This window comes from Nicotiana tomentosiformis, chromosome 12, assembly GCF_000390325.3.
Source record: "Nicotiana tomentosiformis chromosome 12, ASM39032v3, whole genome shotgun sequence".
In the NCBI taxonomy this organism is placed as follows: Eukaryota; Viridiplantae; Streptophyta; class Magnoliopsida; order Solanales; family Solanaceae; genus Nicotiana; species Nicotiana tomentosiformis.
The window spans coordinates 37,073,969-37,090,651 of NC_090823.1; the positions used below are offsets into that span (position 1 = coordinate 37,073,969).

General features: G+C 34.3%; 1 protein-coding gene across 1 annotated transcript; it reads left to right on the forward strand.

Moving 5' to 3' along the window:
- Nucleotides 1–9,080: 9,080 nt before the first annotated feature.
- On the forward strand, nt 9,081–9,773 carry LOC138902488 (uncharacterized). Its single transcript, XM_070190359.1, has 2 exons — nt 9,081–9,249; nt 9,337–9,773. Exons 1-2 carry the CDS (start codon nt 9,081–9,083, stop codon nt 9,771–9,773), a joined length of 606 nt encoding a protein of 201 aa, XP_070046460.1.
- The last annotated feature ends 6,910 nt before the right edge of the window (nt 9,774–16,683 follow it).

Consider the following 16,683-nt stretch of genomic DNA (forward strand, 5'->3'; position numbering starts at 1 on the left):
GTCTTAAAAACCTTGAATTACTTAAATCATTAAGACTTACGGTGCATCAAATAAATATATTAAATTTTTGAGTAATCATTTATGAACGTCACAAAATACTCAAAACTATCTCTTACCGGTAAGTTCATTTAACCATACAAATCAGAAGGGATTTATTCTAGCTTATCACTAGCTTTATTTCCTTTTGAAGGGAAACATCCTTTAGTCAAATTTTCTTCCAAACAGGATCCACAAGTTGGTAGTTCCTCTACTTTCAATGAACCTTAAGGTCCATCCTTTACCAACTTGAAATCCTATCCAGATTAATATAACTTAGACAAAAGTGCACAAATAGGTTTTACTCAATTTTAAAGAACATATTCTCTTATGAGGTAGACTAATATTATTCTGTTCATGAGAGATATTAATATAAAATAACAAGGTCATGCATTCATATACCACAAGAGATAAAATATTTATCAAGCTCAATAACTCAAGAGTTATTCGAAACATAAAACAAATATCCATCTCTTATTTTGCCCAGAAACCGGAATTAAATTCCTTATAACAAAAGGTACATATATTGTATCCTTTAAATTAATGTCTTATCACTAAAAGAAACTTTTAACAAGTAATATGATAAATTACATAAAGTCATTGTGGAGTTGAGATAAAAACATTAAATATATCATAATAAGACAAAGCACTGAATAATAAAATTCAGACTGCATTCAATATTTATATACATACATGCATCTCGAATAATAAATTTCGATGGGAAAAGAATCATTCATGCAAAGTATATTATATAATGCAAGAATTATACAATCCAAAAATAAATAGTACCAACTCAGATGGAGAGTATACTATTATTTTCAGTCAATTGTATATAACCATTTAACACGAACATTTTAAACACACTACACATATATGTATTCATGCATATTGAATAGCAATTTTGATGGAAAAAGAACTATTCATGCAACATACATATATAATGCAGATTATTCACTCCTATAGTTAAAACATACCCAACTCAGATGGAGAGTAAACTGTTAATTTAAGTCAAGTGAACATCATAATTAATAGCTCTAGTTCCATTGATCCAACATGTATACTTAGATGGGAAGTAAGTACACGATATTAATTACTAGTATTTCACCTAGTGAGTTTATAATAAATTTATCCGATATGGAGGAAGACCTAAAGTCAACGCGTAAATTTATTACTCACTTGAAATTAATAGTGGAAGACCATAGAAATATATTTCTATCACCACTTAATCATGATTGTATTTTAGTTACAAAATTAATTCAACCCTTAAACTCAGATAGAGAGTCAATACAGGTTATTAGTAACTAGTAACTATACCTAGTGAGTTCATAATAAATTTATCCGATATGGAGAAAGACCTAAAGTCAACGCATAAATTTATTATCTCACTATAAATAAAAAGTGGAGACCATAAGGGTTAATTTTTATCACCACTTGATTACAACCACAAACTTTTCTCTGAGGATTAAGTTCCATAATTAAAAAGAATGCTCAAAACCCCATTTAAACAGTCTTAAAACGCTAAAATTAACGTTTTTCACTAACAGTGAGTATTGATCACTGGGTTGTTTCTGATAAACCTACAAAAATTCTGATCAATCAAAAACCGTTAAAATCACAATCTCTAAAACTGCGACCAAATTTGGGAAATTGCCATTTTAAGGATTTTTTAGGAATTTAAAATATGACCTACATTCTTATAATATACTAATTCATGTTAAATCAACATGTGTTTTCATGTTCTAGATTAGACATAAATAAATAACAGAAAGAATGACTTTTCGGATGTAAATAATATTTTAATCCGCCAAACCACCAAAATAACATATCTAAACGATTCTGAATCATCAAAATACGATGTGATTCAATTCATAGCTCTGCATAGCAGTGAGTTCTTCTTAACTGATCGTTTCCGATGAATCTACTAAATTTCAGGTCATTCGGAGATCGTAAAATTCACGATCGCCAAAAAATTAGACCAAATTCGAATAAATTATTTTTGGCGTAATTAAGATTAAATCCATGTGATTTAGGGGTGTGCATCGGTCTGTTCGGTTCGATTTTGTAGAAGTTCGGTTATATTTATTCGGTTTTCGGTTTGTAATTTTAATAACCAAAACTGAATCATAATAACTTCGGTTCGGTTCGATTTATTCATGTTCGGTTCGGTTTTTCGGTTTCAAACCATGACAAAAATAGTACGAAACAAAGAAAACAGATTACTTGTTGTGAGAATCGCCAAAAAGGGTAACCAAAAACTCCAAGTCCAACAACAGATCTCTACAAATTTTCTTGATTTTGCTCTCTTTTCATAGCTACTGATTCTGTTCCACGGTAATTTTACTTAGATGATAAATGGAAACTGTCCAAAAAAGAAAGCTTAGCTCGTAGCTGCTACTCTTCTTCCTCTATTTACAACAAAAGATGTGCTTTTACAAGAAAATGTGCTTCTTTAGTAAAAGAACAAAGAGCCAGGTTTTATATTATGAAGCGTTGTGTTACTTGGTGCAGTAGTAAGTTGTTCCATTTTTCAAGATTATACCAAGTGACGATAAAAAAATAAACAAACAAAAACCAAGTTGCTCCAGTAGTAATACTTAATGGAGCAATAATTCCGTTTTGGGCTTAGGCTAAAAAAAATTAATTTTTCGGTTTAACCGAAAATCGAACCATTAAAATCAATCACCGAACCGAACACTGAATTTTTTAAAACTATAAACCGCAAACCGACTGAATAAACCGAAAAAGCGAAATCGAATAAATCGAAATTTTCGGTTTGGCTGATTTTTTTGGTCTGGTCGGTATTATGCCCACCCATAATGTGATTTGTATTCTTGATATATATCATATCAAGTTAAATTACCATGTGTCATCATGTTTCAAATTTAACACAAATATAGCTGATATATAAAGAATAAATTTTCATATTTATAACAAATTCAATTAAATAAAATGCTTGAAAACCCATCTAAATGACCTCAAAATGCCAAAAAATAGCATGATTCACTGCATAGAAGTGAGGTTTTCTCATTAGAGCGTTTTCGATGAACCTACCAAGTTTCAAATCAATCGGAATTCGTCAAATTCATGACCACTAGCATGTAACCAAACTCGGAAAATAACCGTTTTAAGCAGTTTCATGAATTTAAAATAAATATGACATTGATTTCCATTCTCCTTATAATTATATTATGAGTTCAAGGCATATATTATGTTTCACCTATTTCTAGGATACATAATATCTCCTTTTGTATTAAATTATCCTTTTAAACACATAAGAGCCTAAGATATTATATTTTCTCATGTTCAGCGAAAACCCCAATATCTCTTCTCATGGATGGAGTTGGTCTCACTAATACCTAAAGATAAAACTCTTTTCTAGTTAAAAACCTCCACCACTAATGTAGATTTATCAAGGATAATTTTCACATATTAAGCAGATTTTAATGACTCTAATAAATAGACCATTTTGTAGATCCTACTTATTAATCATAATGCTCAATCCATGAATAGACATAATTTCACATGTACAATTTATTAAGAATTTTTTATGAGTTCAAATAAACAAACCACTTTAGTGGTAACTATTTATTACTAATAAAATTCTCAATTTACAAGTGAATATACATGTAGCTCATAAAATTATTTTATAGCAGAATATGGATCATAGCTTAAAAGTCATACCAATAATATAAAACTCATACAAAATACCGTCATATTTCACTTAATTACAATCTCTAACCAGAGAACAAAATTCTTCATTGAAAATTCAAGACTAGTAATCACGTAGGGAATGAAGACATAAATTAAAATTTGAGAAATCTTTTATGCACAAATATGCCAAACGCACCAATCAGTAGTCATCGAGGATATCAAACAGAGGATTTCACTTTCTTACAAAATAATTATATCATCACATAATATCAAGTATACCTTATAAGACTTATTCAATAAAATCCTACACCTATATTATTGAATTTAATACAACAACACGTCTATTTACTAATAACCAATGTGTAAACCTATTATATCACTAGTATTTAATCATGGAGACCATGGGAGTCACCTCCACCACCATTGAATTAAAAACGAATTAAAATTATTAAGAAATAATTTCTAGAAAAAAGAAAAACATCTAAAACACAGTCCAAACAACCTCAAAACGCCAAAAAACCATGATTGACTGCATAAGCGGTGAGTCTTTTTCACCACGTCGTTTCCGATGGACCCACCAAATTTCGGCTCGATCGGAGTCCGTCAAGTTCGTTGACCTCCAAAAATACCGGCAATTCGATCAAAACCGGGTTTTGCGTTTTTCTAGGGTTTACCCAAAAATTTCAGATTATCCCAATCAAATATCAATAAAAAAAAACATATATCTCATGATTACAAGAATAATCCAAAAACTTTTGCACTGTTTATTCACAAACAACAGTGCAGTTTTTCAGAAAACAACAAATACATATAATTCAAAAACGCACATAAATACGATATTCTTGTTTCATGAAAAACCTAGTTATCTAATTAGATGTGAGTGGGCTCTTATACCAATTGATGGATTATTATAAGCAGCGGAAGCAATCCCAGTATCAAAATCATATGTAATCTAGACAACTAGTATAAACGAAATTTTGCGGGTTACTTCTTGAAGCGTGAACAAAGCTCCTCTATCACGTGAACCTCCAATTCCACAGCAACTCAATAAAATCTTCGTCTCCCGCACGATCACGATCTTTGAACATTCCACAATTTTTTACTGTGTTACTCAAATAATATCCGAAAATAGCAATTTCGTATGACCGAAATTTCTAGGAAAACTTGGCTGAAAATTTCGGCCACCATATCGTTTTCTCTAGGTGTAAAACCTTATGTATTTATAGCACAAGTTTTAAGGGTTAAAATATTTTTTCAAAACCTGTTGGGTTTTCCTTTCCACCAGAAATTTTTTTTTCTTTATTTCCTTTTATTTAGGCACAATAGGGACCACAAAATTTAATTAACAAGGCTTCTAATTATGGAATTAATTTTTAATTTTTGAAATTAATATCCACCATAATTAATTACGAATTATTCCACTAAAAATTCGTAATTTTACTCCTTATTTAATTTTAAAATTCATCCATTAAATCTTATTTAAATCCCTATGTTAATATTCAGATACTAATAAATTAAATTAAATTACTCATGATTTAATTTGTTAATTATTTCCTTAGACTTTCGCTTAACTTAGTTCATGTGTCAGATACAAAATTCACCGGCCGAGTTTACACATGAAAACTTATAAGCTTTCATAAAGGTATATTATCAATCTCTAAACTGAGACATGGATTCCATCAACTAACTATTACTTCGCCAATGTACATCATTATTATCCAATTTACCAGGCATATTGACCCACGAAAGGATCTCGCCTTTTAATAAATCAAAACAATAATAATATACACAACTAATAATAATTATATCAAGATTAAGAGTATAAGTACATTTAATGGCTAGAAAGTTTATTTTATTAAGTCAGTATAAAATACTTATCTCTACTTGATCCGTTCAATACATACAAAATGTACTAGCACAAGAAGTTGGAATTAAACCATTCCCATAATCAAGATAAATTATATTTAATCTTGTGCTACAATCATTCATGATGGTTTGTCCAATTCCATCATTAGATTATGAACGCAAACTTTATACTTATAAGAACCGATGATTTAATCTTTCGTGTATAAGCTAAACTCTATACACTAAATCATCTACTATATAAGCAAAGGGCACAAACTAATATATGATCTATTTAAAACTTTATTAAAACTGAATAAATAATTATTTTATAATAAATACTATATCTAAACCAAACCCATGGTTAATAGTATATATCCCAACAATCTCCCATTTTAATAAAAGGACACTATTGAGATTCCTTCCTTGTCAAAAAAAAATCTTGAGCGAGATCTCGTCCTATCAAAGGATTTCCACTTCGCAATCACTTCTTGAAGAATTACCCGGCAAGTAAGGAGACTATCTATATCGATAAAGCTCGGCCTTACCACGCGGCACAACAAAACGATGACACGTGGTAGAAGTAGGTCTCGACGCGGGAGCATGAAAATCAAGATCTGGGTGCAGAGGAGTCGTGACCGGGACAACCTCTTTAACTCGAAGCAAGAGCAACAGGAGGAGCATATACCCAAAGCAGCTTGAATACTTTCGGTATCGAATTCAGCTGCACCCCAATCCTCCCTGAGATCGTGGCCCCCGTCTATTGTGCAACCATAAAAATCGTTAGAGAGGATCTCACTACTCCAATAACCGCTTACCTGGCGTGCAATACTAGGAACACATAGTCTCATCCCCTCTAAGCTATAAATACATTACTCTATCCATTTGTAAAGAATATCAGTTTACAAGTAACATTTTACGATCATTCACTGTATTCTTATCTTGTTCATTAGCAAGATTCTTTCTCTTTCTTAACGGGATTGTACTTTATTTCTACACGGCCATTTCAAATGCCAACGATCAATAAGATTTTTTATATCTTAATCTTCGTTCTTTTTATCATTATTATCCTTAAATTTTCTACACACTTTGGATTAACCTTTTTGCTAGTTGCCTTAAAATACAAATTCAATTGTTTATTGTAAAAATTGTTTTTGGGTTAAACAATTTTGTTACAAATTCTTTAAACCCTGTTGACAGATCCTCCTTGTTTACTCTGGTTTACGCTGATTTCTCTTCATGGAAAGGAGACTTCCCTGTATGCGCCAGAAAATAAAGACCCTTCACCTTAGCTCTCTAGAAAATTGAGCAATTGGTCAATAAAAATTTCATCAATTGTAAAAACCTAATTTGTTTTTCAGATGGTAAATTCTGAGAGGCTCGTAGAGAACGATATCATTCACATCACAATAAGTCATGAAGATTGTTGAAAGATGGTGTCAGAGACATAATAAAAATAGTATACAAAGCCAATATAAAATCAACAACATAACGAATATAATTTAGCTTTGTGATATTACCAATTACTATATACTTATCCGGTAAATAACAACAATAACCCAGTATAATCTCATTAGTGGGGTTTGGGGAGAGTAGTATTTACGCAGACCTTACCCCTACCCTGGGGTAGAGAGACTGTTTCCGATAGACCCTCGACTCCCTTCCTCCAAGAACTCTTCACCTTGCTCTTGGGATGACTCGAACTCATAATCTCTTGGTTGAAAGTGGAGGATGCTCACCACTAAAGCAACCCACTCTTGTCAAGCAACAGCAGAAAATAAAGTCCATGTTTTAGCTCATCCTCCAAACTAATCTACTCGCACACATGAATACAATAGGGAATGAATATTTTTAACAGCTTGTAGAATACAAAAATTATAGAACTTTTTTTTGGATAATCAGTTAAAAAGAAATAGAGCACAGACGGAACGGAAAGTCATTTACTTCACATTCCTATTTTTCACATCAATAAACACATGTATCACCTCTCGCAATGATGACTTGACATCTAGCAAACAATAACGAAATAACTGATATAACTCATAAGTCACTGGATATGCACTCTCAAGTTAGAAAGACGTCTACTAAAATAGTTTATCTACTTGAGTTGAATGTCATATAGCGCAGAGAAATAGAGTCAGATAGGCAAAGCAATGATTGAGACTCAAAAAGTTTTCATTGAAAAGCCTCAATTATGTATCAAAAAATTCAATTGCCACTTCGGATAAAAAATATTAGAAACAAGATAGAGCGCAACGGCAAAATCAAGATGACAAATATAATGCCAAAAAAGCACCATTCTCAAAATCCAGTATAAAAATTAAAAGAACTTTTAATACATTAAAGTAATATGCTGATATTCTTCTGACTTCTGAGTATACTTAAAAAGAAGAAATTAACAACAGAAATGTAAAATACCCAACAAATATGCAATAAAGCATTAAATCGAACATGAGACCAAGTTAGTCTAAGAAAGAGATTAAGCCAGTAAATGATGAAATTGAAACTTGTACTAACATTTGCATGTCATCTCTCAACTTCTCACTATATATCACTGTTATTATCGGCATAACTATACATGTTGAAATTATTTTTACAAAACAAAGCACCTTTTAAAGCCACTAAAAGGACATGAAATTAACAGCCACCATATATAACTAAATTTAAAAAGTAATTTATAGAGCTACTTTAAATTCTGAAATCAGAATTTTAAATATTTGAGATATATAAATCAAAAGGCATCACAACAGAAGCAACCGGACCAAACAGATCAGATATAAGGGACAAGTGATTGTAGAAGAAACTCAAGAGAAGCAAAGGAACAGAACGTAGGAGAAAGCGGTTGGGTTTATTTACGAAAATTGAAGACAATAGACCTTTCTGTACAAGTGCAAATACGCATCGGTTGCAGGGAATAAGCCATGTCAGTACAACTATATCAGCTAGTAGGTATAATGACTAAAATGCCCCTGGTTTTAATTTTATTGGCTTAAGGACACAAGTTGAAATTAAGATTTTTCTATTATATATAAATATGATATCTTAAGGAAAGATAAATGACAAGTATCTCTTGTTTTAAAGGTACTCGTACATTGCCGATCCAACTACAGACAAAAATACCATACCCACAGGCTCGGCCGAACCAAGGCGCTCACGGATAGTTGCAACTCTGTAAAACAAATTTAGTCAAATTTTCTAGTGATGAATTTTTCAGGGATAAGTTGTTTATTGAAAAATAATCATTTGAAACAAATAAACTGGTTAATGAAACCCTCATAAATTAAATCTTGTTGTTTGTTAAAAATTGAACAAGTCCGAACATTTTGCTACTAAATAACTAAGTGAAAACTCTACATGCCCAATCATATCAATTGATCACACTCAGTTTGCAGTGCTTTATTAGCAAGGACGTTATAATTCTAGGAGAAGAAACTCCTGAAAATGAGCGATTTGTAGTCACGGAAGCATGAAAATATTCTGACTTCTTATGCAAAAATTATATTTTAAGTTGCTTGGAAGATGGCTTGAACAATGTTTATAGCATCATGAAAATGTCAAGAGAGTTGTGGAATGCTCTTGAAAAGAAGTACAAGACTGAAGATCCTGGACTTAAGAAGTTTGTGGCCGTCAATTTTCTGGATTTCAAAATGGTTGACGGCAAATCTGTCATAACGCAAGGCCAAAAATTGCAAGTTATTGATCATGACCTCCTTGCTGAAGGTATAAATCGAGTCAATATTTTAATTCAAGATATTGATTATTTTATTAATTATAAATTTATGATTGAAAGTATGGTCATAAATGCAGCGTTTCAAGTTTTGGAATTTATTGAAAAGCTGCCTCCGTTGTGGAAGAACTTTAAGAATTACTTGAAACATAAGCACAAGGAGATGACGCTTGAAGATCTTATTATTCGTCTACGGATTGAAGAGGACAATAAGGCTGCTGAGAAGAAGTCATGTGGTAACTCAACAATAATGGGAGAAAATATTATTGAGGAAGCGTCTACAAGCAACAGAAAGAGAAAGAAATCGTCTGGTCCAAAGAATTACCTGAGCAAGAAGAAGTTCAAAGGTAATTGCCACAACTGTGGAAAGGTTGGACATAAGGTTGTGGACTGTCGTGCACCAAAGAAGGACAAGAAGAAGAGTCAAACAAACATGGTTAAAAAAAGTGATGAAATGGAGGACTTATGTGCCATGCTATCTGAATTCAGCTTGGTAAGAAATCCCAAAGAGTGGTAGATTGGTTCTGGAGCCACTCGCCATGTTTGTGCTAACAAAGAGTTATTTACTGTCACGACCCAAACCGATGGGTTGTGACGAGTGCCCGAGTTCTATCTACCGAACACCCCTAAGCATACGTCTAAGATATAAACATGAGATAAGTATAGGTTATGCATAACATCTGCCCTTAAACTGTTGAATCATGTGAATAACATACGTGAGGAGACATACTCAAAAGACATATATACATATACATGCGGAATACAGTAGGGCAAGCCGACAAGGCCACGTACTATCCAACTATACATGACTGTCTACATACCTCTAATAGAGTGTAAAACTGTATAAAGGACGGGACTAGGACCTGTCATACCCTTATTTGTATACAAAAGTATCGTACCAAAAACTAATAGCAGCTCCGGATCAAATGGAGCACACCAGCTCTCGCTGAGCTAGGATCCTAAGGAGGGGGACCGTCAGCCTGTCTACCTGTACCTGCGGGCATGAAACACAGGCCCTCAGGCAATGGGGGCATCAGTACGAATAATGTACCGAGTATGTAAGGCATAAAAATCAATATATAAAAGACATGAAAGAAACATGGAGTAAAGAATTCAACCTGTAAGTTTGAATAGCTCTGTGAATCATGAAAGTATTTATAATATCATGCGTATGCGTATAAATATCATATCATGTATAGGTATATGCGTACATAATATCATCAAGCTTGTGAGGGCATCCCATCATATCATCTCAGCCTCTGTGGGTGAAATCATAAACGTATACCAGCTGATCAGGTAGTGGTGCGTATATAAAGCCATAACCTTTCCTCATATCCCATATACATATAATATACGCATATATAACGCCATCTGGTCATGGGTCAATATACATGTATAAATGAATGCAATGCATAATGAAGTAATAATTAGGAATGTCGTGCATGTAGGAAAAGGTTACCTAACTGAGGGCCTTTTCAAGTTGAATGTAATAGCTATTGATATAAATAAAGTTCAATCTTCTTCTTACTTACTTGAGTCAAATAATTTATGGCAGACACATTTAGGTCACGTCAACTTTAAAACTATACAAAAAATGGTTAACTTGGAAGTATTGCCTAAATTTGAATGCGATAATTTGAAATGTCAAATATATATAGAATCTAAGTATGTTAAACATCCTTATAAGTCGGTTGAAAGGAATACAAATCCTTTAGACTTAATTCGCATAGATATTTGTGACATGAAGTCAATACTATTTCGCGGGATGTAGCAATTTAGGCATTCAAGCAATACAAAAATGAAGTTGAAACACAACTAAACAAAAGGATCAAAATGATAAGAAGTGATAGGGGTGGCGAATATGAATCTTCTTTTGAAGAAGTATGTTTGGAATATGGCATTATTCACCAAACAACTGCCCCTTACTTGCCGCAATCTAATGGAATTACGGAAAGAAAAAATAGAATGTTAAAGGAGATGATGGATGCCTTGTTGATAAAGTCGGGTTTACCCCAGAACTTGTGGGGAAAAGCTATTCTTATAGTTAACCAAATACTCAATCGAGTTCCCCATAGCAAAATGCAATCCATTCCATATGAAAAATAGAAAGGTAGGAAACTGAAGTTAAAATATTTTAAAATGTGGGGATATTTGGCTAAAGTGCAAGTTCCTAAACCCAAAAGGGTAAATATTAGACCAAAAATGGTTGATTGTGTTTTCATAGGATATGCAAGAAATAATAAGGTATATCGTTATCTGGTTCATAAATCAAAAAATCCCGACGTTCATATTAATACGGTAATCGAATCCGATAATGCTGAATTCTTTGAGAATATTTATCTGTATAAAAATGAATGTGAGTCGTCTAGTAAAAAATCTAAGCGACCTCGAGAAGAAGCAAATAAAAGTACGTTTAATGAGGAAAATCCAAGAGGTAGTAAACGTCAAAGGACAACTACTTCCTTTGGACCAGACTTTCTGACATTTTTATTGGAGAATGAGCCTCAAACATTTAAAGAAGCAATGTCTTCCTCGGAAGCACAATATTGGAAAGAGTTAGTCAATAATAAAATAGAATTCATATTAAGTAATCATACTAAGGAATTGGTTGATCTTCCTCCAGGAAATAAACCTTTGGGTTCTAAGTGAATTTTCAAAAAGAAAATGAAAATTGATGGTAATATTGACAAATATAAGGCAAGATTAGTTGTTAAAGGGTTTAGACAACGAGAAGGTCTTGATTATTTTGATGAATACTCGCCGGTAACGAGGATTACATCTATTCGGGTGCTAATAGCATTAGTCGCCTTGTATGGTCTTAAAATCCATCAGATGGATGTGAAGACAACCTTTTAAAATGGAGATTTGGAAGAATAAATTTATATGGAACAACCTGAAGGGTTCGTGGTTCCCGAAAAAGAAAAGAAGGTGTGTCGACTTGTTAAGACACTTTACGGATTGAAATACTCAAACCATGACATGCGAAATTTGACCAATCAATGTTGGCAAATGGATTAAGATTAATGAGTGTGATAAATGTATTTACATTAAAAATACTTTAAATCATAGTCATTGTATGTTATATGTTGATAATATGTTAATAATGGGCAAAGACATTGCGGATATAAATATTTCGAAGCGTATGCTTGCTAGCAAGTTTGATATGAAAGACTTAGGAGTTGCTGATTTAATTCTAGAAATTCAAATCCATATAACCCCGCAAGTACTAGCATTGTCTCAATCTCATTACGTTAAAATGGTACTTGAAAAATTCAAGTATTTAGATTTGAAAGTCGCAAAGACCCCGATTGATGTAAATGTGGCTCTTACAAAGAATCTAGGTCAAAGAAGATCTCAACTGGATTATGCTCGTGTGTTGGGAAGTTTAATGTACATCATGAATTGTACGCGTTCTGATATAGCTTGTGCAGTAAGTAAAGTGAGTCGTTACATAAGTTATCCCGACCAAACTCATTGGATGACAATGAAACTAGTTTTGGGGTATCTAAGACATACGTAAGATTATGCTTTGCACTACGGTAAATATCATGAGATAATTGAGGGATATAGTGATGCAAATTGGATCACTGGATCATCAGAAATAAAGTCCACAAGTGGATATGTTTTTACCTTTGGTGGAGGAGCAGTTTCTTCGAAATCATCCAAACAGACATGCATTGCTCGCTCTACAATGGAGTCTGAGTTTATAGCTTTAGATAAGGCTGGAGAAGAAGCTGAATAGCTCCAAAATTTCCTGAAAGATATTCTATTTTGGCCCAAACCAGTGGCTCCTATATGCATATATTGCGATAGTCAAGCGGCAATAGGAAGGGCTGGAAGCGTTATGTATAACGGAAAACCTCGTCACATACTGCGAACACATAATACCATTAGACAACTAATCTCTAAAAAAGGGTTGAATGTGAGACTTATATATAATGACCCGCCCTGTCGTTTTGAGAGTCTGAGCCCTGTTCCCCCATTTACTGCTCGTTTTATGTTTAATAGTTTCTATGTGACTTGCCGGCGTAGCTGGTTCGGGTCCTTAGAGGCTTAGGAATGAGTTGAGACACTTAGTCTCAAGGTTGAGAGCGTTAGTTAAAAAAATTGACCGTATATTGACTTATGTGTAAACGATTCTGGAATAGAGTTTTGATGGTTCCGTTAGTTCTCTTGGGTAATTTTGGACTTAAGAGCGTGTACGGATACTGATTTGGAGGCCCACAGTTGAATTAAGCTTGAAATGGCAAAAGATGGAAAATTAGAAGCTTTGGAAATTTAGAAGTTTGACCGAGAGTTGATTTTATGGTTTTTGGGCTCGGATTTTAGTTTCGGGAGTTCAAGTAAGTCTATTGTGTCATTTGTGAATAGTATACAAAATTTGAGGTCAATCAGACGTGATTTGATAGGTTTCAGCATCGAATGTGGAAATTGGAAGTTCAAAAGTTCATTAAGCTTGAATCGATGCGCGATTCATGGTTTTAGCGTTATTTGATGTGATTTGAAGACTCGACTAAGTTCATATAGTGTTTTAGGAATTGTTGGTATATTTGATTGAGGTACCTAGGTGTGATGACCCAAAAGGTTATCTTATGTTTTAGAACTCGAATCTGTACTCTTAAGCCTTAAAAATCTCATTTTTACCCTCCTCGATTTGCATGCGCAGTCCAAGAAGATTTCCGGAAAGCTTTTATGTTGGAAACTAATAAAAATAAGAATTTTTGCCTTAAAAGTTGATTTTAGTTGACTTCGGTCAATATTTTTGGTAAACGGGCCCGGATCCGTGCTTTGACGGTCCTGGTAGGTCCGTATCAAATTATGGGACATGGGCGTATGCCCGGAATCGAATTCAGAGGTCCCTAGCTTGAGTTATGAATTTTTGATGAAAATTAAAAGTTTAAAAATTATTTATTTTTAAGAATTGATTGATATTTGGCATTATTAGTATCGGGTCCGTATTTTGGTTTCGGAGCCCGGTACAGGTTCATTATGATATTTAAGACCTGTCTGTGAAATTTGGTGAGAAACGGAGTTGATTTGACGTGATTCGGACGTCCAGTTTAGAAGATAGGAATTTTAAAGTGTTCTTGAGAATTTCATTTGATTTGGTGCTAAATTCATAGTTCTAGGTGTTATTTTGGCAATTTGATCGCACGAGCAAGTTCGTATGATGTTTTTGGACTTGCGTGTTTGTTTGGTTTGGAGCTCCGAGGGCTCGGGTGCCATTCGGGCGATGCGCGAGTTGAGTTCAAACCTCAACAAGGCTGCTGGTGTACCAAATCTGGTGTGCCCGCACCTACGAGCCTTTGGTCGCAGGTGTAGGTGCGAGCGATAGCCCCATAGGTGCGACCTAGGCCTGGACTTCATTTTTTCGCAGATGCGGATTTTTCTCCGCAGGAGCGGGACTGCAGAAGCGGAACCCTGTCCGCAGGTGCGGCCCCAGTTAGCCCAGTCTTTTTTCGCAGAAGCACACATCCTGTCCGCACGTGCGGATGCGCAGGTGCGATCAAAGCACCGCAGGTGTGAAGGTCGCTGGGCAGTGAGTTCATTTAATTCGGACTCCAGCCATTTTTCTTCTTGTTTTCAAAAGGATATGAGGCCTAGGGCGATTTTTCAAAGACATTTTCTTCCCCAAATCATAGGTAAGTGTTCCTTAACTCATTTCTTTCAATCTTTTACTTCATTTTACTAGTATTCAACCTAAAATTTAGAGTTTTCATGGTAGAATTAGGGGTTAGGGTAGAAACTAGGGATTTCAGAAATTTGGGGATTTAGACCTCGATTTGAGGTCGGATACCAAAACTAATTATATATTCGGGCTCGGGGGTGAATGGGTAAAAGAATTTTGGTCCAAACCTCGGGTTTTGACCAAGCGGGCCCTGGGTCGATTTTTTTGACTTTTTGGAGGAATATTTGGGAAATTTAAATTATGAAATATAATTGATTCCTTTAGCAATATTTGATAATATTGAGTCATTTTTAAATAGATACGAGTGGTTTAGAGGTGAATTCCAAAGGAAAAGTTGTGATTGAGAATTAAGTGGCCTTCGGAGCGAGGTAAGTGTCGTGTCTAACTTTGGCTTGAGGGAATAGGTATTATGTGTTCATTTCCTATGTGATTGGTTGTTAAATGCGATGTATAGGTGATGTGACGAGCATCTATGCGTCGTTATCGAGTCATAGCATGCGAGTGAAATTCTATTCTTGTCTATTTTGTAGCCTTAAATTCTACTATCCATGCTTAGCGGGTTATTTGAAATGTTGGGTGACTCATATTTGGTTTCACTGAGATTTGTTAATTTTCGAATATTGATTCGAGGTTGAGATTACATTGTGCTATTAATTATGAGAGAAATACTGGTTTCTTTGTGATGCTCTTATCTATCCGATGTTATTGATTCTGTGATTTGTGAGGAGGAGTGTAAAGCACGAAGGGTGATGCTGTGCATGTATTAATTATTTTGTGAGGAAGAGTGTAAAGCACGAAGGGTGATGCCGTGTATATTATGTGAGTTTTAAAAGCACGAAGGGTGATGCCGTGCCGTTTTATTTATTTATTTGGGTGAGGTTGAGAGTTAAAGCACGAAGGGTTATGCCGTGCCGTTCTATTTATTTATTTGGTGAGATTGAGAGTAAAAGCACGAAGGGTGATGTCGTGCAATTTTCCTTTGTTGTTTTAATTGCTTAATTCGTTTACAGATTTTCTGTTTAATTCTGTCTTTTCATTATTCTCACTCTTTATGTTGTATTCCCCCACTGTATGTCCCCTTCCCATTATTTCTGTGTTATTGCTTTACTTACTGTTGTTGCCACTAGCATGATTATACTGTTCAGGTTATATGTGGGAGTCTTGTCCTAGACTCGTCACTACCTCGCCGAGGTTAGGCTCGACACTTACCAGTACATGGGGTTGGTTGTACTGATGCTGCACTCTGCACTTTTTGTGCAAATTTTGATACCGGCTCAGGTTGATCGAGATTTGCTACTGATCCGCTGTCCCGAGACTCAAGGTAGATCTGTCGGCGTTCACATACCTCGAAGTCCCCGTCTATCTTTTATGTCCTACTGTTTTCTTTCATTCAAACAGTTGTATTTCTTTCAGACTCTTACTTGTAGTAAATTCTAGAATGCTCGTGAATTGTGACTCCACATCTGGGTGGTAGTAATTAATACATTTTTATGATATTCTGTACTTATTATATTTTATCTTAGTTAATTATTGTTATTTATTGAATGGAAATAAGAAATTGGTTTAACGATTTTCTAACGTTGGCTTGCCTAGCAAGTGAAATATTAGACACCATCACGGTCCCGTTGGTGGGAAATTTCGGGTCATGACACTGGGGCCTCGGGTGAGTTTCGTATAGTTAACAGATCAATTTTTGGACTCGGAGTATTTCTAAAATTTTCTGGTGCACTGATCTGGT